General features: G+C 53.6%; 1 protein-coding gene across 7 annotated transcripts in view; it reads left to right on the top strand.

Moving 5' to 3' along the window:
- Positions 1-13,268, top strand: part of LOC121166722 (RNA-binding protein 10) — a 35,568-nt gene extending 22,300 nt beyond the window's left edge. For 2 of the 7 annotated variants that reach the window (XM_040995975.1, XM_040995978.1), the window contains exons 4-24: positions 165-395; positions 2,275-2,344; positions 4,432-4,505; positions 5,949-6,035; positions 7,759-7,819; positions 7,966-8,142; positions 8,516-8,676; positions 8,850-8,947; positions 9,036-9,123; positions 9,829-10,015; positions 10,134-10,273; positions 10,378-10,495; positions 10,604-10,695; positions 10,792-10,956; positions 11,464-11,613; positions 11,722-11,787; positions 11,867-12,058; positions 12,153-12,227; positions 12,522-12,628; positions 12,704-12,833; positions 12,928-13,268. In XM_040995975.1, coding sequence (XP_040851909.1) covers positions 165-395; positions 2,275-2,344; positions 4,432-4,505; positions 5,949-6,035; positions 7,759-7,819; positions 7,966-8,142; positions 8,516-8,676; positions 8,850-8,947; positions 9,036-9,123; positions 9,829-10,015; positions 10,134-10,273; positions 10,378-10,495; positions 10,604-10,695; positions 10,792-10,956; positions 11,464-11,613; positions 11,722-11,787; positions 11,867-12,058; positions 12,153-12,227; positions 12,522-12,628; positions 12,704-12,833; positions 12,928-13,053 — 2,595 coding nt within the window. In that variant the 3' untranslated portion in view covers positions 13,054-13,268. The remainder of the gene's footprint in view (positions 1-164; positions 396-2,274; positions 2,345-4,431; positions 4,506-5,948; positions 6,036-7,758; positions 7,820-7,965; positions 8,143-8,515; positions 8,677-8,849; positions 8,948-9,035; positions 9,124-9,828; positions 10,016-10,133; positions 10,274-10,377; positions 10,496-10,603; positions 10,696-10,791; positions 10,957-11,463; positions 11,614-11,721; positions 11,788-11,866; positions 12,059-12,152; positions 12,228-12,521; positions 12,629-12,703; positions 12,834-12,927) is intronic. The other 5 variants (XM_040995979.1, XM_040995981.1, XM_040995976.1 and 2 more) reach the window with 4 other exon arrangements.
- The last annotated feature ends 8,165 nt before the right edge of the window (positions 13,269-21,433 follow it).

Raw genomic sequence — 21,433 nt, forward strand, 5'->3', positions numbered from 1 at the left:
ACTGCAGTGCAGGGCCCACCCACCTTGCCTGCCTGAGCCTTTAGCCGGAGCCCGCCCACCCCTGGCTTTCAGAGCCTGTCTGCCTCGGAGAGCCCGTGGCCAGCCCCGAGGCCCGTCCAGACTGACTGCCCGTCTGGTGTCTCTCATCTTATTCTGTCGGCCAGGATTCCTACGAGGCCTCCCCGGGCTCCGAGACTCAGCGTAGGCGGCGGCGGCGGCACAGGCACAGCCCCACCGGCCCGCCAGGCTTCCCCCGAGACGGCGACTATCGGGACCAGGACTATCGGACCGAGCAAGGGGAGGAGGAGGAGGAGGATGAGGAGGAGGAGGAGGAGGAGAAGGCCAGTAACATCGTCATGCTGAGGATGCTGCCACAGGCAGCCACTGAGGATGACGTACGTGCCCCCCGTGGCCCCGGGCAGGGGCAAAGCAGGAGGCCATGCTGGGTCTCCTCCAGGGCCCTTTACTTCTCCCCATCCCTCCCTCACCCCCAACCTCAGCACCTTTCATTCCTTCTCCCCACCGGCTCCTGACCTCAGCACTGATCCATCCTCTGGGCAGGCCCCATCAGTTTTTGGTCTTGAAGGGAGGAGTGTCAGATAGGCCGGTTTGGCCCAGGGGCAGCAGCCATGGACTATTTCATTGATCATGCCTGTGGGAGGAAGAAGTACATTGTCCCTGTGCATTCCACTGGTTTCCATCCATTCTGCATGTGTGGATCATGGGCCAAATGCTCACCAGGCCCAGTGCTGGGTATCACTGGGGACAGAGACGATGCCTGGGTCCTGCAACCGTGGGAGTGGTGAGGGGCATGAGGTTTTCTGAATTTTCATTCTCATTCTCTTACTCTTCCTTTTTGTCAGCAGCATCAACTCTCGCCACTGGCCTGATCACAGAGCCTTGGGTGGCTGCTGACAGCTCCCGAACCTGCTTTCCTCCGTGACATTCTCTCCTTTCGGTTTTTCTCCTGTTTCCTTCCCATATAGATTTCTTGAAAAGAGCTGCCTTAAAACCTTGAGAGGGCTACTAGGTTCACCTGCTGCCCAGACTCCTAGATCCTGGTCCTCCTTAGTGCATTTTCCCCTGCCCTGAGTTCTCTATTTGGTTCTCCTCTCAAATCTGTGAGCTGCCTGTGTTGTAGTGGAGGAATCCCCAGCTGTGTATGTGAGGGCTTCTGCAGCCTGGCCCACCTGCAGAGTTCAGGGTCAGATGCTGGCTGGTCACTGAACATTTGTTGAGGATTGGTGGCAGAGAAGGCCACGTGCTGGGTGTGATTGAATCTTCACCACAGACCTGCAGGGCAGGTGTTCTCTGCCATGCTTCCTATGAATAAGGAAGCCAAGGCTCAAGCCAGTGAGTTGGCTTGCCCTAGATCCCATAGTGAGGGAGTGACAGAAGGGAGGTGGAGCCTGAGCTTGGGCAACTGGGCTCCAAGGTCATGTTCTTGCTGCTTCCTGAGCCCTCCCTAAGTGTTGGGAGTCCTAATAAACTGCCATGTATCCATCCTTTGTGTGTGTGTGTGTGCGGGTGTGTGTGTGTTATTCAACTCGAGGAGGAAGCTGAAGTGAAGAGGCACGAAGACTCCTTCCTGAGACTGCCCAGCATAGGCGCCTTGCCCTCTCAGCAGCCTCACTGACCTGGAGACCCTGCTTCAGCCGGTCCTAAATCACCTCTGCAGCTTCCCATGGCCTTCCTTCGTCATCCAGGAGCCCATGTGCTTTTTTTCTCTCTGCCCTAACTTATTGCTAAGCTCACAGTCTTCTAGAGCTCTTGGCTGGGATGTGCACTCTGCCGTTCTCCTCACTCTACTGTGTGTGTCACGGGTCTCTTTCCATGCAAGCCAGGGAGGGGGCTAATCCCCTTCTAAAGGGCATGGATTGCACTTTGACTTTCCTTGCTTTGTGGCTGCCACTGAGCCTGTTGTTAGATCACCCTGCTCGCCATCCTTGACTAGTTGGCTCGCTTGCTCTGTTGTTGCTCTCTGTGCCCCTGGGGTCATCTTGCTGCCATTTTTTCCCTTGTCTGAAGGCCCCTCGCTTCATCTGACTCCCTTTCTGCCGATCTGGTGCTGAAAGCCAAGACTGGGTGCTGGTGCGGGTCTGGGGCTGTCACTGGGCAGGGTTGGGGGAGCGGGCAGACAGTTCCAAAAGTGGTAGAGGAGATGGTGTGTGCATGGTGTTGATGACCCCTTAGGGTCCAGAGGCCTGGGCCGGCCTCAGATGCTCGGCAGCCTCCCTGTGCTGAGCCTGCCCTGCTCTGTATCTCCCCGTACAGATCCGTGGCCAGCTGCAGTCCCACGGCGTCCAGGCACGGGAGGTCCGGCTGATGCGGAACAAATCCTCAGGTGAGCTCTCGTTCCCAGTGCAGTTGCCTTGCTACCGGCCAGCCTGTGCCTCCGAGTCTCCCTCTGCCTCTGCCTTTCCCTTCACCTTCCCGACCCCTCCTTTCTGCCACAGCTGGGGATGGGCAGCTTGGGGTGCCCTTTCTTCCCCTTCCCCCTCCCGCTCTCCTCCCAGCTCTCAGCTCCAGCCTTGCTGAAGGCTGTTGGGGGTGGGGGGAAGAGTACAGCTGGGAGTTGAGTGCTCCCTGGGGCCAAGGCCAGAGCCAGGGCCAGGCCCTGGGGAGCCTCCTCCTTGGGATTCTGCGTATCTGAGATGGCCAACCTTCCCAGTACACTCCCTGCCCGCTCCTTCCTTCCCCTCCCCTGCCCCTTGCTCTCCCCCAACCCCATTTTTTTCTGAGAACCACCTCTGACACGAAAGTAGGTCTGACACAGCCCCAAAGTTATACATCCCAAGAGGGGAGGCAGGGGCTAGCTCTTGGCCAAGGGCATAGCCCAAGGAACAAGCCAGGACTTTCTGGCCTCGCCTGTTCCCTCCCTCCCTCCGTCACAGGCTGCTTGGAGCTGGCCTGAGGCTAGTGGGGGAGGAGGGGAGTTGTCTCTGCGGGGCCTCTGCCCAGGCTCCCCAAGGCAGGCACAGTGGGGCCTCACTGTGCCTGGGCTTCTCTTTCCATCTCTCAGTCTCTCTCTTCCCCATACCTCCATACCTCCCCCTCCCCATCTCTATAGTCTCCTTCCTCTCTCTTTTTTCCCCTCCCTCCCTCCTTCCCTCCCCTGTCTTTCCCCTTTCCCAGTCCCTTCCTCTCTCCCTGTCTCCTCTGTCCTCCTCTCCTCTTTTCTCGTGCTCTCTTATTCTCTGTCCCATTGCATTGTCCTATGCATCTTAATGATTGTTCTTGAGATCAAGCATGTGCCTACAAGCCCTGCCACATTCAAAGCCCTCCCCATGTATCTGCCTATAAAGGGGATGCTTTCCCGAGGCCTTAAGTCCTGAACCCTTTCCCCAACACTGACAAGGCCTTGAGTCTTGTTGGCTGCATGTAGATCTTGACATTTCACCCCATGCTGACAGATTCTGGTCTTTCTCCCTGCCAAGGAGGCATCCCTAGTGCATCCCTCTCTATGGCTCTGGGCACTTTTCCCCCAGGCTCTACTAATTCTTATCTCTAAGATCCTCCTGGCCAGTCCCACTGTTCTCTCTCTGTCTAGGACAGGGGTGGGGAAACTTTTTTCTGCCAAGGGCCATTGGATCTCTATAACATCATTCATAGGCCATACACAATTAGCTTAAAAATTAGCCTGCCATAGATTCATTGAATTTCAGGTCCCACCTGTGGTTCCCTTGGCAAGACCAGACCAAATGATTTCCTAGGCCTTATGTGGCCCATGGGAGGGATGTTCCCCAGCCCTGATCTAGGAGGGCCTGGAGTGTTTGTGGCTGTAGTCTCCCCCATGATGACCCTATGCTAGCTCTGTACAAGGCCTCCTGCTGCTGCACCGTGGTGAGGCTAAAATGTGACTGTGTCTCTAAGTCCTCTCCATTCCCTACCCCATTTCCTGCTGGAGGGGAGGGGGAACCCTCCTAGCCTCATGGAGTAGCCAGGCCTGGCTTCTCTTTTGCTCTTTTGGTAAACCGTTTATTGTAAAACCCCTCTTAGCTGCTCCTGGCTTTGTGAGTTCTTTACCTCCTGTGGAGGCAGTAGCCTACCTATCTTCCTTTTCTAAAGACAGGTCTCTTATTTGTCTCCTTTCCCTCCCAGCCGCCTCTCTCCTCTGTCACCCTGGTTGACCCGGGGCCTGTCTCTACCTCTCTTCTCACTTGGTGCTGTGTCTCTCTCCCCTGCCCCAATTCTCCTGCTCTGATTTCCTCCCTTCTCCTCTCCCTTTTTTCTGCCCCTCCTGTCCACTGGCCTTACCTCCCTTGCCTCCTGGCCTTTCTCTTTGAGTACTTCCTTTTCTTCCTTCCTTTCTCCTCCTCCCCTTTCCCTCTCTGCCCCCAATCCTCTCCCCTCGGGTCCCACCCCCGGGAACGCCATGTGTCCAAAGCTGTTGACTAACCCACTGCGTCTGTATCTGAATGCTGTCTCCAGGTCAGAGCCGGGGCTTCGCCTTCGTCGAATTTAGTCACTTGCAGGACGCTACACGATGGATGGAAGCCAATCAGGTTGCTTTGCCGCACTTGAACCCCCCCCCAAACAAATACTACTTTGTAATCGAGCGCTCCCCATCGCCTGATTCTTATGGACACAGTTCCCTGCCCTCTGGCCCTGTGTCCCATTCCCCCCACCCTCTCTATCCCCCTTCCTGACCCTCATCTCCTCTTCCCATCTCTCGCTACCCACTGGGCTTACCATCCAGGGCCCACTCACCACTGGCCCCTGCCTACCACCAGACACTAGCTTTCAGATAAAGAGCTGTTGGGGTGGGGTGGGGAGAGGGAGGGTTCTTTCCCTTAGCTTTCCAGTTCCCAGGGAAAAGGGTGAGTCCCTGGGGGACCACTCAACTCTGGGTTTAGCCAAAGCCAGGACTTGCATTACATTCTCAGGAGCACTAAGAGTGCCACCACTTGGGGACTATAGCTGTTGGCACCATAAGCAGCAAGACCCATTTTGTCAGTCTTGGCTGGTATGTGAATTTAGCCCTTTGGTTTCCACAAGGGGACAGCGCTGCTTTGTTGATCTAAAGTTGCAGTCAAATGTGATAGTTTCATTGACATCCTGCAGTCACTTCACTCAGTCCTACTTTCCCCACTGCACTTCCCCACCTGCAGGAGGCACCACCCTGGGTAGCTTCATCTTCTCCACACACAGCCATGTGCGGTCAACTGCAGAGGGAGCCCACTCCCCCAGCCTGACACGGGATCCCAACCCTACTGCTTTAGGACCTTCTGAGACCCAAGGGGGGTCTGCCCTGGCCATCCCTAATGCCAACCCATATCCCTGGTGTAGGGTTTGGAGGAACAGCTTCCAGAGAGGGAGGGGCAGCGCTGGTGAAGAGAGGGCTCCTGGCAGAGGCAACCCTGGGGCTGGCTCTGTGGAGCCGATAGGCTAGTGCGATGGGCCCAGGACCCAGTCATCCAGGGGAAGGCGGCCTCATGGCGGGGATTTCTGTTTAGTCTGTTCAGTATGGCTCTTTCTCTTTCCCCTTCTGCAGCACTAGCGCGCGTGCGCTTTCTCTCTCTCACTCTCTCTCTCTCTCCTTCCCCCCGATTTTCTCCCTCCCCTCCCCAACTGCCCTCATCCCCAAGTATAGACTGTGTAGTGCTGGCCCTGGGTGTGGCCTGGCAGTGTCAGGGCCGAGTGGGGGTTTTGCCCCTCCGTCCGGCAGGCGTCGGTCAGCTGAGCACCGTGTGCCTGGTGGTGTGTGCTCACGTGTGTGCGTGCGTGTGCCCAGCAGAGCAGCAAGCAGCAAGCAGCTGCGCCCAAGAGCTGTGGCGCTTTCCCTCCCGGCCTCCCTTCCTTCTTCCCTCCGTCCGTTCTCCGCCCTCCCTCCGTTCCCTGTCCCTCATCCATCCAGCTGAAGGGCTCGCTCACTCTCTTCTCCTGTGCTGAAACGGTGCGTGGGGCACTGCTGCCCAGGCCTCACTGTACTCTGCTTTTTCCTACAGCACTCCCTCAACATCCTGGGCCAGAAGGTGTCCATGCACTACAGCGACCCCAAACCCAAGATCAATGAGGACTGGCTGTGTAATAAGGTACAGGGGCAGTGGGCAGCGGCTGCCAGCAGTGGCAGTGTCTGTGGCAGCCCTTGTCTGGGGCCCCTGGGGAAGTGGGATAACTAATGAGTTGCACAGCATAGTTTGGAACACAGACTTGAGTGTCATTCTGGCTAAAATTAGACCATCCCAGCTCTGTGTTCATTCTGATCCAGGTGCTCAGGCTCTTGGCCTGACTTTCCTCAAGGCCGACGATAGCTTTCCCAGAAGGCTGCTGGGAGGGTTCAGCCATGGTGATAAAGGGATAACACTTGAAACAACACAAAGTGACCCACAGCGAACAGTGTACACCTTAACTGTTACTGTGAAAAAAAAGCACGGAGTACTGTCAAGGACTGCTATCTGGTAACTCAAGCTTGAAGGCCACTGACAAAACCACTTCAAGCCTGGGGACTGCACAGTAGAAAGTGGGAGTTTGCAGTTACTCCCCTGTGCCCTAAGAGGAAGCCTTTGGCTGTGCCTTGCTCCTGTTCACAGGGACCATAGGTGCTACTGTGGCAGTAGATCCGCCCTGAGGCCAGCTTTGTGACTGCACAGCTGTCAGTGCCGAGACCCAGTGGGGAGACCAAGAGCAAGCGGGGACTCCTGCCCTCTTCTCAAGAAGCACACTGCCTAGTTAGGGGCATGGCATCTCTTTCTGTTGTTGAAGGTCTAGCAGAGGGCGAGTGTCCAGCGCCATCCCTCCTGTGTTTTCAGATGTTCCTTGAGCCAGAGAGGTCTCATGGACTCCTCCCTCCTTTGTCCCTTTGGGCATCAGAGCCTGTTGCATCTGTCACAGAAATGCCCCTTGCCCCCCCCCCCCCATGCCACTTCCAACTGCCATTGCTCACCTTCACTCTCTCTCTCTCCTGTACCACTCCTAAAAACCAGCTGCAGCTCCAGCCACGCCATTGACTCTCTTGCTCAAAAACCTCCACTTGGAATCAAAGTCAAAGATCTGCCCTGACCCTGTATTATCCTGCCTCCCCTGCATTGGCTTTTGTTTTTCTCTTCCCCCGCTACACCACCTTTGCCAAATGCATTGTTCCTTCTGGCAGGAATCTCTTCCCAGGCAAACTAGAACTTGTGGGCATCTAGATTACACATTCCTGCTCTGTGCAACCTTCCCTGACTGTCCCTGGGTGAACCACCTGTACCCCTTGTCACCCTGTTCTCTGGCAGTCCGTGAAGACTAATCTGCCCCCTCTTTATTGCTACTCTTTGGTCATGATGGAGAGAGCGTGCTCTGTCCACATGGGGTAGAGACTGGCACAAAAACGGCACTTAATGCCTGACTGTGGCACAGGGGTAGACTGGGATAGATGCTGGGGAGCCTCTGGGTGCTGAAATAGCCCAGGCAAGTTTGTCAAAAGTGGTGGAAGCTAGTCTTGGATATAGAAGAGAAGTGAGGGTGACAAGCCTTAGGAAACATTGAAGGTTTCTGAGCAGAGAAAGGAGTTGCAGCAGGAGAAACTTGTCCAAGGGACTGAGTGCTAACCCTGAGGAGACAGCGATTGCTGCTGAATGGCATTGAGGGCAATTTTGAGACATGGCAAGGACAGTCACAGGTTTGAGCATGCTCCAAAAGGCTCCTGGTGCCCTTAGCTCTAGGCCCATCTTGGGATGCTATTGGGGTCCCTGCGGGAAATCTCTGGATTCAAGGTTGGAGGGTGCAGTTTGGGAAGCCCAGCCCCCCTCTGACAGCCTGGCCTGTGCCTCACAGTGTGGTGTGCAGAACTTCAAACGCCGAGAAAAGTGCTTCAAATGTGGTGTGCCCAAGTCAGGTGAGGTCCGTCTACCTTCCCCACTCCCCAGGACGTGGGGTGAGTAGAAGGGTGAGGGACCAGTGATTGGGGGTTGGTATGAGGAGGAAGGGGAGCCATGCAGCCTCCCCATTTGTCACCAGCCCATGTCTTCCCTCCCCCAACAGAGGCAGAGCAGAAGTTACCCCTTGGCACCAGGCTGGATCAGCAGACGCTACCACTGGGCGGACGAGAGCTGAGCCAAGGCCTGCTCCCCCTGCCGCAACCCTACCAGGCCCAGGGAGTGCTGGCCTCCCAAGCCCTGTCCCAAGGCTCCGAGCCAAGCTCAGAGAATGCCAATGACAGTGAGTCAGTTGTTCTGCCCTTCTTTCTCCATGTCCCAGGCTGTCAGGGTTGGACCCATCAAGACCAGAGAAACGGTAGTGAGCAGAACGTGGGTCCTCTGCTGGCCTTTACGTGGTAGGGAAGGAGTGACAACAGGCCTGTGATATCAGATGAGCAGGGTGGGGGTTGATGGTCCTACATGGCCTTGGGAAGGTTTTGGGAGGATCTTCAGCAGCTGACCTCGGACCAAGTGGGGACCTTGATGGACAGTGTTTACCCCGGGGGATGCAGCAAGCACTGAGACCAGAGGACAAGGCACAGCAGGCGAGGTGCTGATAGGGGGCTGAAGCAGAGTGCCAGGGATGCCCTCTAATGCTGAACCTCTTCCCACAGCCATCATTTTGCGTAACCTGAACCCACATAGCACTATGGACTCCATCCTGGGAGCCCTAGCACCTTATGCGGTGCTGTCTTCCTCCAACGTGCGTGTCATCAAGGACAAGCAAACCCAGCTGAACCGAGGCTTCGCTTTTATCCAGCTCTCCACCATCGTGGTGAGGGCGGCACAGTGGGGGGCCGGGCAGCCAGGGTCCCGGCCCCCGGGGGTGGGGAGGAGGGATCCCTCCCCCACCCCCCACCGTGGCCCCAAGCCTGGAAATGGGGCAATGGAGCCGGGGGCCTCCCCGGGCCTGACCCTTCTGTCCCTGCCTCCTCTCCACCCACACAGGAGGCTGCTCAGCTGCTGCAGATCCTGCAGGCCCTGCACCCACCACTCACCATCGACGGCAAGACCATCAATGTGGAATTTGCCAAGGGTTCTAAGAGGTCAGGGCCCCACCTGTGCCCTGTCCCAGCTTGCCCCAGCTAAGTGGAGCCGCCCATCTTAACTTCCAGTCTCCACTGTCCTCCCCAGGGACATGGCCTCTAACGAAGGCAGTCGCATCAATGCCGCCTCTGTGGCCAGCACTGCCATTGCTGCGGCCCAGTGGGCCATCTCACAGGTACTCAGATCCCTGGTCCCTCAGCATCCTACCACTTAGGTGTTCTCAACTTTACTGTACCCCCTGTTCCAACTGAAAGGCTGGCTTGCTGTCGGCGGATGCAAAACACTCAAACTGGCTGGTGTGGGTTCCTTTTACCTTGCTCCCAGCTCTCTAGACCCTGCTTCCTTCTCCTCTTTCCTCACCGCAATTCCTTCCCAGTCCTCTCCCAGGCTTTCACTTCTAGCACAGCCCTGGGTGCTGCTGTGTTCTACTGGGTGGGGTTTTTCGTATGTGTATATATTCTTTTTGTCCTGTGTTCATACAATGGATTGCATATTTTATATTGATACATGTATATGTATGTATGTGTGTGTGTGTGTATCAGTGTTTCTGAATAAAAAGTAATTTGTAAGTAGGTGAAGAAATTAGGAGAAAAAGAATACACTGGAGAATGGTATCTTCCTTGTTGTGACACTCAACACTTGTACTGCTCACAGCAGTAGCAGCCCTTGGAAACACTTGGGCATGCTTGGAGTTGAAGGTTTTTTTTCTTCTTTGGGCTGCTGCCCTATTCTCTTGCAGCCAGTTATCTTAAGGCTGCCTGTTGTAAGATCGGGTAGAAACACTGGCTCTATGTGTGGGACAGCTGGCTTCTTGCAGGCTCCCCACCCCCACCTCCTGTGCCCTTCCTGTTCTAATGAGCCCCTCCCACCTGCCCCTCAGGCCTCCCAGGGTGGGGAGGGTGCCTGGGCCACCCCTGAGGAACCACCGGTCGACTACAGCTACTATCAACAGGATGAGGGCTATGGCGGCAGCCAGGGCACAGAGTCCAACCTCTATGCCCATGGCTATCTCAAGGGCACCAAGGGCCCTGGCATCAGTGGAACCAAAGGAGACCCATCTGGAGCAGGTAAGCCCCAGGATCTCCCTCTGAGCTCATCATGGTAGGTGCCAGTGGGCATGAGATCTGGACACACACACACACACACACCCATTCTTGGGTGTCCTGTCTCCCTGTGCTCTTCCAGGTCCTGAGGCCTCCCTGGAACCTGGGGCAGACTCCATGTCACTGCAGGCTTTCTCCCGTGCCCAGGCTGGTGCCACCCCTGGCCTCTACCCACAATCAGCCGATGCCAGCAGCAGCCAGGGGGCCGTTGCCAACAGCCAAGTGAGTGGGCTGCGGGATATGCCAGGAAAGCAGTTGGGTAGGAGAGGTGTTGGCAGGGATTGAGCTGTGTTTCCCCTGTCTGCCCTCCCCTCCCCCCCGAGCAGTCCTACACCATCATGTCACCCGCTGTACTCAAGACCGAGCTCCAGAGCCCTAACCATCCCAGCTCTACCCTCCCGCCAGCCACCAGCCCCACTACCCAGGAGTCCTACAGCCAGTACCGTGAGTAGCTGCAGCGTGTGGGCAGGGCTGGGAGTTATCAGCAAACCTGAAGAGAGTGTGACCATCCTCTCTCTTATCTTCCCCTCTCTCCTCTCCCCTTTCCCCAAGCTGTGCCTGACGTCTCCACCTACCAGTACGATGAGACATCTGGCTACTACTATGACCCCCAGACCGGCCTCTACTATGACCCCAACTCCCAGGTGATGCAGCAGCCTGGGGAGGGGACGGGGTGGGCACCTGGCACCTCAGGTCCCTCCTTGCTGAGGACTTCTGTCTCGCCCCATCTGCCTCCACAGTATTACTACAATGCTCAGAGCCAGCAGTACCTGTACTGGGATGGGGAGAGGCGGACCTACGTTCCTGCCCTGGAGCAGTCCGCCGATGGGCATAAGGAGACGGGGGCGCCCTCAAAGGAGGGCAAAGAGAAGAAGGAAAAGCACAAGACCAAGACAGCACAGCAGGTGAGCACCGACAAAGAGGACTTGCTGTGTCTTTGGATGGGCAGCTGCAGGGTCTGGCTTAGAGGAAGGGGCTGATGAGGGGCGAAGGGGACAGCATTTAGGAGCAAGCACTGAGTGCTCCCTCGCTAACCTGGTAGTGTCCAAATGTTATGGGGAGCACCTAGGACAATGCAGAAGGTGCCACTGTGTCACGCAGTGTCAGCACACAGGACAGTGTCAGCACCTTGAGGCACCAATAGGGACCTGACAGTTGGCAGCTGATGACAGGAAAGTGAAGAAATTCGGGGGGGGGGGAAGCGCTGATAGTTGATGAAACTGCCATGCTGTGTGAGAGGAGCCTGATCAGGAGCTCAGAGCTAGGGGCAACCCCTTGTGCTGATTTAGAGCAGGAAGGCTTGCTGCTAGCTGGGCCCAGGCTGTGAGGCTTCCGCAAGAACTGTGGACCACTGCTGGGTGGTCAGAGGCCCTCCTTCCATATACCAGCCTAACCCCTCCCTTCACACCCAGATTGCCAAGGACATGGAACGTTGGGCTCGCAGTCTGAACAAGCAAAAGGAAAACTTCAAAAACAGCTTCCAGCCCATCAGCTCCCTGCGAGATGACGAAAGGCGGGAATCAGCTACTGCAGATGCTGGCTACGCCATCCTGGAGAAGAAGGTGAGCCGCAGCCCTGCCCTGTGGTACTGCCCTGTGGTACTGCCCTGTGGTACTGCCTTTCCCCCGGGCCCCTTGCGAAGACCCTCCTTGTCTGTTCCCCACCCTCAGGGAGCACTTGCCGAGAGACAGCACACGAGCATGGATCTCCCAAAGCTGGCCAGTGACGACCGCCCAGTGAGTTCCCTGGGTAGCTAGGGGCAGGGAATTGTGCCTTGCCCAGGCTGTACCGCCCACCCTCACCTTCCTTCCACAGAGCCCACCACGAGGGCTAGTGGCAGCCTACAGCGGGGAAAGTGACAGTGAAGAGGAACAGGAGCGTGGTGCAGGCCCTGAGCGGGAGGAGAAGCTCACAGACTGGCAGAAGCTGGCCTGTCTGCTCTGCCGGCGCCAGTTCCCCAGCAAAGAGGCACTTATCCGGCACCAGCAGCTCTCTGGACTCCACAAGGTGACTGAGGGAAGGCTGGACAGGGCACCTGGCACCTGGCAAATGGCCCTGCCCGGCCCGGCTGCTTCATCCCTCGTCCTTGTCCCCTTCACAGCAAAACCTTGAGATTCATCGACGGGCCCATTTGTCAGAAAATGAGCTGGAAGCACTAGAGAAGACGGACATGGAGGTGAGGCATGACCCACTCCTGGGCTCCCATCTCCTCTGTCCTTTTCCAATTCCCGAGTCTTTGGGCGGCTAATATTCCAAATTCCTTAGCCAGGTGGGATGGCTTGACTGCATCAGCCATCTCATCTGTCCCTGGGAAGCTCCTTTCCTGCCCAGCCCCACCACTGGCATCCATGGTGTCTTGATCTGTGGGACCTATTGCTCAGATACCCATGAGAGTTCCCCTCCACCATGCCTATGTTTCCTAAGAAACAGTGTGCAGCTGCACAGCACTCTCACACCCACACACTTTCAGCAAATGAAGTACCGGGACCGCGCAGCCGAACGTAGAGAGAAGTATGGCATCCCTGAGCCTCCGGAGCCCAAGAGGAGGAAGTATGGTGGCATAGCAGCAGCCTCCGTGTGAGTGCCAGGGCCAGGGGGAGGGGGCCTGTGGCTGATCCACCAGCTGCTCAAGCTCTGCCCTCTGCCCCTCAGGGACTTTGAGCAGCCCACTCGAGATGGCCTGGGCAGTGACAATATTGGCAGCCGAATGCTGCAGGCCATGGGCTGGAAAGAGGGCAGCGGCCTGGGCCGCAAGAAGCAGGGCATCGTAACACCCATTGAGGTGAGTTTCCAGTGCTCCCATCCATCGCTGTCCCTCAGACCCTCCCATTGCATCCCCTCATCAGCCTGACAGTCTATCTCCCTCCCTCCCGCAGGCCCAAACACGGGTGCGGGGCTCTGGCTTGGGTGCCCGGGGCAGCTCCTACGGAGTCACTTCCACAGAGTCCTATAAGGAGACACTGCACAAGACAATGGTGACCCGCTTCAATGAGGCCCAGTGAGCCACTGCAAGAGCAACTTATCATGTTATTGAATTTCCATCCTTGGCTGGGGGGTAACGAAATGTTGAATGGTCAGAGGGAGACCCTGCTTCCATATACCAGCCTATCCCCCAGCCAGAGCAGCCCTGACCAAATCAAACTTGGAGTTGGTGACTTTTGTTGGAAAAGTGGGCTGGGATCATGTCCTTTTTGTAATAAAACTTGAAAAGTCTGCATCCTGTGGCTCTTCTTTCTCATACCCTCACTCACGTCACTGTAGTTTCTACAGAACCATGGGCACAGACAGATGGACAGGGAGGACGTTTGGCACTGTGGGTTCATCTGCCACTTTGGGAGTCAGCTTTCCATATCAGAACACCTAAGAGGAAGCCCTCCTCTGCTTTCTGTCAAGCTTCCTGCTCAGGTGTCTGCTGCGAGGCTGCAGATGGCCCAAGTACTTGGGCCCTGCCACCCATGTGGGAGACTATGCCCGGGTCCGGGGATGGCATCCTCAGCATTTCCATAAAGAAAACAAGTATTCAGGTGCCAGTCATTCCAAGGACAGGCTGATGACTGGAAGGGGAGAGAGGAAAGGACCAGCTGCAAACCCCAGGTCCCAGGAATATGCCCCCCGGGGTCGGTTGGGGGATCATTTCCATCACTTCACATGCCCATCACCCACAGAGATTGCCACAATCCCATGCCACATCCTCTGCTCTGCAGGCTGTGATTCCCCAAGCAAGTGTTGTTCTGGCTGCCCTTTTCCAGAACTCAGTGGGCTGGCCTGTGAGATGGGACCAGGAACCCACATATCCATGCTTATAGGATGAGGGTTAGGAGCATCCACCCCACCCTGTTAATTATATGTTGTGACATGACCTTGCGACAGTTGTGGGAAGTGGAGTTAAGCTGGGGAGTCCTAGAGTGGGATGGTGCTGATCTGTGTGGGAGTGTTGCCCAGTGAAGAGAAACGAGAGGAAATAGACAACAAAAGAGACAACCTGCAAGACACTGCCCCACATGCCACTCCCATAATCTTACAACAAGGAGCCTTCGGAACCTTCATATCTTACTGATGGTAGTAGAAAATGGTACCACCCCTGAAAAACTGTCTGTTTCCTATGGAGTTCAACACACACACACACACACACACACACACCCATGACCCAGAAATTCTACTCCTAAACATTTAGCCCAAAATAAATGAAAAGGTGTCTTTCAACAGTTGTAGGACTCGGGCCCGGCGCAGTGGTTAAGGTCCTCGCCTTGTACGCCCTGGATCCCATATGGGCGCCGGTTCTAATCCTGGCGGCCCCACTTCCCTTCCAGCTCCCTGCCTGTGGCCCGGGAAAGCAGTCGAGGACGGCCCAAAGCTTTGGGACCCTGCACCCGCGTGGGAGACCCGGAAGAGGTTCCTGGCTTTGGATCGGCATAGCATTGGCCGTTGCGGTCACTTGGGGAGTGAATCATTGGACGGAAGATCTTCCTCTCTATCTCTCTTCTCTGTATATCCGCCTTTCTAATAAAAATAATAAAATAAATCTTAAAAAAAGAAACAGCTGTGGGACTGGTAGGTGCTGTGGTGTAGGAATATCTGTCTCCCTTCCATCCACCATCACTCTGCCTTTCAAATAAATTTTTAGAGTAAAATACAGTGGAGGATGTGCTTACGTTCTGTGCAAATACTCCCCATTTTAGATAGGGGACTTGAACATATGCGAATTTTGGTATTCATGGGGAGCTATGGAACTAACACCATTTGGATATGAGAGATGACCATTTCTTCTTGAAAATTGTTTTGGTGGTCTTTCCCCAACATGTGATAAAAGACAGTTTTTTGAGTATAAAAATGTATTTCTTATTTTTATTTGAGAAATAACAGATAAGAGAGTGATCTCCCATCGATAGTTCACTCCACAAATGGCCGCAATGCCCACAACTGAACTGGTCTGAAGCCAGGAGCTTCTGGGTCTCCCATGTGAGTGCAGGGTCCCAAGGACTTGAGCCATCCTTTGCTGCTTTCCCAGGCCATTACCAGAGAGCTGAATGGGCACTGAAGTAGCCAGGACACGAACTAGTACCCGTATGGGATGGTGGTGATTACAGAAGGAGGATTAGCCAGTTGAGCCATTGTGCTGGGCCCTAGAAAGGTAGATTTTTTAAAAATATATTTGTTTATTTTTATTGGAAAGGCAGATATACAGAGAGGAGGAGAGACAGAGGGGAAGATCTTCCATTCATGGATTCACTCCCCAAGCAGCCACAACGGCTGAAGCTGGGCCTATCTGAAGCAAGGAACTCTTCCGGGTCTCCCACGCGGGTGCAGGGTCCCAAAGCTTTGGGCCGTCCTTGACTGCTTTCCCAGGCCACAAGCAGGGAGCTAGATCAAAGATAAGACACAAGGACATGAACCAGAGCCCATATCGGATGCTGGCGCCATTGACAGAAACTTACCTGCTATACCTAGGTGCCAGCGCCACAGGATAAGTTTTAGTTATATATACAGCTTGTTGGATTCTCCGATCCCCTCTCCTTTTTCACCTTAAAACCTTTTTGACCAGCACTCAATCAAGAATCCTGTCTTTGGGCTCAGTACGGTAGCCTAGAGACTAAAGTCCTTATGTTCTAATCCCAGCAGCTCCACTTCCCTTCCAGCTCCCTGCTTGTGGCCCGGGAAAGCAGTGGAGGACGGCCCAGAGCCTTGGGACCCTGCACCCGCGTGGGAGACCCGGAAGAGGATCTGGGCTCCTGGCTTTGGATTGGGGCAGCTCCAGCCCTTGTGGCCACTTGGGGAGTGAATGAATGAACAGAAGATCTTCCTCTCTGTTTCTCCTCCTCTCTGCATATCTGACTTTTCAATAAAAATTAAAAATAAATCTTTAAAACAATCCTTTCATCATTCCAGAAAACTACCTTGCAACCCTTTCCAGTGGATAACACCCTCCTAACTTAAACTTGCTCTGTCACATCAGTGTGTTCTGTCTGATGTGCAACTTGATACGCATGCCATCGTACAGTAGCTGGACGTGTAGGTTCCATGCAAACACCACCATTTTTTTATTTTTGTGCTGGTTTCTCTTATTCACCGTGTTTGTAAGATTCGTGTCATCCATGTTGATCTTTCGTTTTTTAAAGACACTTGTCTGAAACAGAGAGACCGAGAGAATGAGAGAGCTTCCATCTGCTGGTCCACACCCTAAATGGCCAAAATGGACAGGATTGGGCCAGATAGGAGCCCCGAGCCAGTAGCTTCTTTTGGGTCTCTGTATATTGGTGCCGGAGACCCAAGGATTTGATTCAATTTCCACTGCTTTTCCTGATCCATTATCAGAAGCTGGATCAGAAGAGGAGCAGCTGGGACAAAAAACCACAGCTGATATGGGAGGTCCATATCATGGCTGGCAGCATTGCCTGGTATATCACAATGCCACTTTCCCATGTTGATCTTTGTGTCGGTTATTACTCCTCATGCCTGAATTGTATTTTATTTTATGAATGTACCATAATTTATTCATGCCCTTGGACATTTGGATTGGTACCAGATTTTGGCTATTATGAATACAGCTGCTATGACTATACATGCACAAGTCCTTTTTAAAATATTTATTTTGGGCCCAGTGCAGTGGCCTAGTGGCTGAAGTCCTCAAGCTGAACATGCCGGGATCCCATATGGGCGCCAGTTCTAAACCAGGCAGCTCCACTTCCCATCCAGCTCCCTTCTCGTGGCCTGAGAAAGCAGTAGAAGATGGCTTAAGGTCTTGGGACCCTGCACTGGCGTGGGAGACCTGGAAGAAGTTCCTGGCTCCTGGCGCTAGACTGGTTCAGCTCTGCCCGTTGCAACCTTTTGAGGGAGTGAACTTTCTGTCTTTCTGTCTTTCCTCTCTCTAAATCTGATCTGCCTTTCCAGTAAGAATCAATGATTTTTATTGTAAAGGCAGATTTTACAGAGAGGAGAGAGAGAGAGAGAGAGAGAGCTCTTCCGTCTACTGGTTCACACCCCACGGCCAGAGCTGAACCTATCTGAAGCCAGGAGCCTCTTCCAAGTCTCCCATGCAGGTGCAGGGTCCCAAGGCTTTGGGCTGTCCCCGACTGCTTTCCCAGGCCACAAGCAGGGAGCTGGATGGGAAGTGGGGCTGCCAGAGTACAAACTGACACCCATATGGGATCCTGGCAAGTACAAGGTTTAGGACTTTAGCCACTACACTACAGCGCTGCGTCCCAAAGAAAATAATTTTTAAAAATCTTTTATTTTGTTTTGAGAGGTGGAAATACAGACACCAATGCCCCCGTCCGCTGACTCATTCTTTAGATGCCTGAAATGCTTTGGGTTCGGCTGGAGTGGCGGACCTGGCTGGAACAGCCCAAGGCCAGGTTTTCAGAACTCAGCCCAGGTCTTCCACATGTGTGCCAGGAATACAGGTTACTTGAACTGTCATGCTGTCTCCCAGGGTCTATGGTAGCTTAACCTGGAATCAGAAGCTGTAGTGCTGTGTATTGAACCCAGGTACTTTACTGTGGGCTTTTAAAAATATGTTTTTAAAGATTCACTTTTTTTTTTATTGGAAACTCAGATATACAGAGAGGAGGAGGCAGAGAGGAATATCTTCTGTCTGATGATTCACTCCCCAAGCAGCCACAACAGCCGGAGCTGTGCCGATCTGAATCCAGGAGCCAGGAACTTTTTCCAAGTCTCCCACGTGGGTGCAGGGTCCCAGAGCTTTGAGCCATCCTCAACTGCTTTCCCAAGCTACCAGCAGAGAACTGGATGGAAAGCAGGACCAACAGGACACAAACCAGTGTCCATACGGGATCCTGGCACATGCAAGGCGAGGACTTTCAGCTGCTAGGCTACTGTGCTGGGCCCTTAATGTGTGCTTTTTAAGATAGCAAGAGAGACAGAGAAAAGAGAGAGGTCCTGTCCACTGGTTCCTTCTCCAAATTGCCTAAAATGGCTGGGGCCGATCTGGGGCAGGAGACGGAGGAAGAGCTGGGATGCAATTCAGGTGTTGCAAGTGTGTGTGGCAGGAACCCGATCACTTTGGCTGTCTCCTGCTGCCTGCCAGAGCCTGCATTAGCAGGAATCTGGAATTTCGAGCAGAGCCAAGATTGATATCCAAGCACTACGATATGGGATGCAGGCATCCCAAGTGACATTTGACCACTGAGCCAAATGCCTACCCAGCAACAGAGCTTTTGAAAATAAAAGGCCAGTGTTGTGGCACAGCAAGTTAAGCCACTGCTTCCAATGCTGGCCTCCCCCTATGAGCACCAGGTTGAATACCAGCTATTCCACTTCTGATCCAGCTTCCTGTTAACGCAACTGGAAAAACAGTGGAAGATGGTTCAAGTGTTTGGGCCCCTGCCACCCAGGATTTCCTGGCTTTTGGCTTCAGCCTGGTCCAAGCCCAACCATTGAGGCTATTTGGGGAGTGGGGGTCTTTCTTTCTGTCTCTCCTCCTCTCTGTATATCTGACTTTGTAAGGAAAATAAATCTTTTTTAAAAAATTACTTGAAAAAAAACAGAAAGAAAAAAGGGCCCAGAGTGGTAGCCTGGCAGCTAGGGACCATGCTTTGCACGCGCCAGGATCCCACATGTGTGCCGGTTCTAATCCTGGCAGCCCTGCTTTCCATCAAGCTCCCTGCTTGGGGCCTGGGAAAGCAGTTGAGGACGGCCCAAAGTCTTGAGACCCTGCACCCACATGGGAGACCTGGAAGGGGCTCCTGGCTTCAGATAGGCTCAGCTCCAGCCGTTGTGGCTGCTTGGGGAGTGAATCAATGGATGAAAGATCTTCCTTTCTGTCTCTCCTCCTCTCTGTATGTCTGACTTTCCAATATGAATACAATAAATCTTTATAAAAAAAGAATAAAATATTTTTTATTGGAAAGGCAGGTCTTCCATCTGTTGGCTCACTCCCCAAATGTCCACAACAGTCAGAGCAGAGCTGATCCAAAGCCAAGGAGCCAGGAACCTCTTCTGGGTCTCCTACATAGGTGCAGAGTCCTAAGGCTTTGGGCCGTCCTCTGCTGCTTTCCTAGGCCAAGAGCAGAAAACCAGACGGGAAGTGGAGCATCCAGGACCAGAACCGGCGCCCGTAAGGGACCCCGGCGTATACAAGGTGAGCATTTAACCACTAGGCTATATACACACTTCCTTGTCAACCCAAATGCCCTTCGCCTTCCCTGTGAGAGTCCAGATCCTGCCTCAGTTACTCTCAATTGAAGACAATCAGGTTGTCCCAAAAGAACTCAGCCCCAGCCATGGCTTTGGTTATCACCTCTCAAGCAACCCCAAACCCGCTCTCCAAGGCTGACCTCCCTAGCGCCTCTAAATGTCAGACCCAGCCATCCACTATTTCCTCTCTGATTGGAATTCTCCGACAAGCATCTCACCTGTAACAGCATTAAAACCCGACTCCTGCGCTTGACCCCCACCTGCTCTTAATGTTGTCCATAGGTAGGGAAGCCATCCTTGCAACTGCTCAGGCTGGAAGCCCCAGGGATCAGTCGTGACTCCCCAGTGCTTCCCATGCCCCCGGCCTGATCTCTCATCTTCAAAATCAATCTGGAATTGAATCCCTCTAACGGCTTTCATCACCTTGGTCAGAATTCCCATCATCACTCGGACTGGGCAAGCCTCTCTGCTGGGTTGTCTGTCTTCACCCTTTTCCTCTGAACTCACCAGAATCTTCAGTATTAAAGGTAAGCTTCTCAACCTCCTGGCTACTCCACAAGGCTCATCCATATTTAGACTACCACGGTGTTAACAATTTTCAAAGTGTATTTATTGGGCAGGGTAAAAGAATTACTTTTATTGGAAAGGCAGATTTACAGAGAAGGAGAGATCTTCCACTCACTGGCTCACTCCCCAAATGGCCAGAGCTGAGCCAATCCGAAGCCAACAGTCTGGAACCTCTTCTGAGTTTTCCATGTATACGCAGAGTCCGAAGAGTTTGGGTCATCCTCCAATGCCTTCTTAGGCAATAAGTAGGGAGCTGGAATTGAAGCAAAACAGCCAGGACTTGAACCAGCTCCCATACAGGATGTGGGCACTTGAAGGAGCCGTGGTACCAGCTCCTACAATTGTTTACTATGGCGTGAAGATTTAGGACATGTCCTATAGATTTATAGACATTATTATGATATTATGTAGTGACAATCCATATTTCAGTGTCTTGGCTTCTGAGCCAGTTCCCTCCCTACTGACGCACGTGGGAGGGCAGCGGATAATGACTCAAGTGTTTGGGTCTCCACCACTCACGTGGGAGACCAGAATGAGTTCCAGGTGCAGGCATTTATTTCTTTTTAAAGATTTATTTATTTTTATTGGAAAGTCACATACACAGAGAGGAGGAGAGACAGAGAGGAAGATCTTCCATCCGATGATTCACTTCCCAAGTGGCTGCAACAGCCAGTGCTGAGCCAATCTGAAGCCAGGAGCCAGGAACTTCCTCCAGGTCTCCCATGCAGGTGCAGGGTCCCAAGGCTTTGGGCTGTCCTCCCAAGGCCACAAGCAGGAAGCTGGATGGAAAGTGGAGCTGCCTAGATTAGAACCGGTGACCATATGGGATCCTGGCACATTCAAGGCAAGGACTTTAGCCACTAGGTCACCGTGCCAGGCCCCGGCTGCAGCCATTTAAAAGAGTGAAGCAGCAGCAGGTACAAGATCTTTTTCTGTTTTTCCTTGTCTCAGTTACTATGCATTTCAGATATGTACATAAATACATGCCTACATATATTTTTGAAAAGTTTATTTTTATTTGAAAAGTAGATTTTACAGAGAGAAGGAGAGACAGAAGGTCTTCCATTCGCTAGTTCATTTCTTCAAATGGCTGTTACCGCTACAGCTCAGAGCTAGGAGTTACCTCCAGGTATTCCACATGTGTGCAGAGTCCCAAGGGCTTGGGCCATCCTCTGCTGCATCAGAATTCGAGCTGCTGAGACAAGAACTGACACCCATATGGGATACTGGCACTGCGAGCTACAGGATTAGCTTGCTATACCACCGCACCACTCCCCAATGCATTCATACATATTTTTAAAGATTTACTTATTTGTATTGCGAAGTCAGATACACAGAGAGAAGAGACAGAGGAAGATCATCTGTCTGATGATTCACTCCCCAAGCGGCTGCAACTGCTGGAGCTGAGCCAATCCGAAGCCAGAGCCAGGAACTTCTTCCACGTCTCCCACGTGGGTGCAGGGTCCCAAAGCGTTGGGCTGCCCTCTACTGTTTTCCCAGGTTACAAGCAGGGAGCTGGATGGGAAGTGGGGCTTCCGGGATTAGAACCGGCGCCCATGTGGGATCCTGGGCGTGCAAGGCAAGGACTTTAACCACTACGCTATCGCGCCGGGCCCAATGTATCCATATTTTTATTTATTTTTTTAAAGATTTATTTTTATT

Source organism: Ochotona curzoniae, unplaced genomic scaffold (genome assembly GCF_017591425.1).
Source record: "Ochotona curzoniae isolate NIBS_2020 unplaced genomic scaffold, NIBS_Ocur_1.0 patch216, whole genome shotgun sequence".
NCBI classification, from domain to species: Eukaryota; Metazoa; Chordata; class Mammalia; order Lagomorpha; family Ochotonidae; genus Ochotona; species Ochotona curzoniae.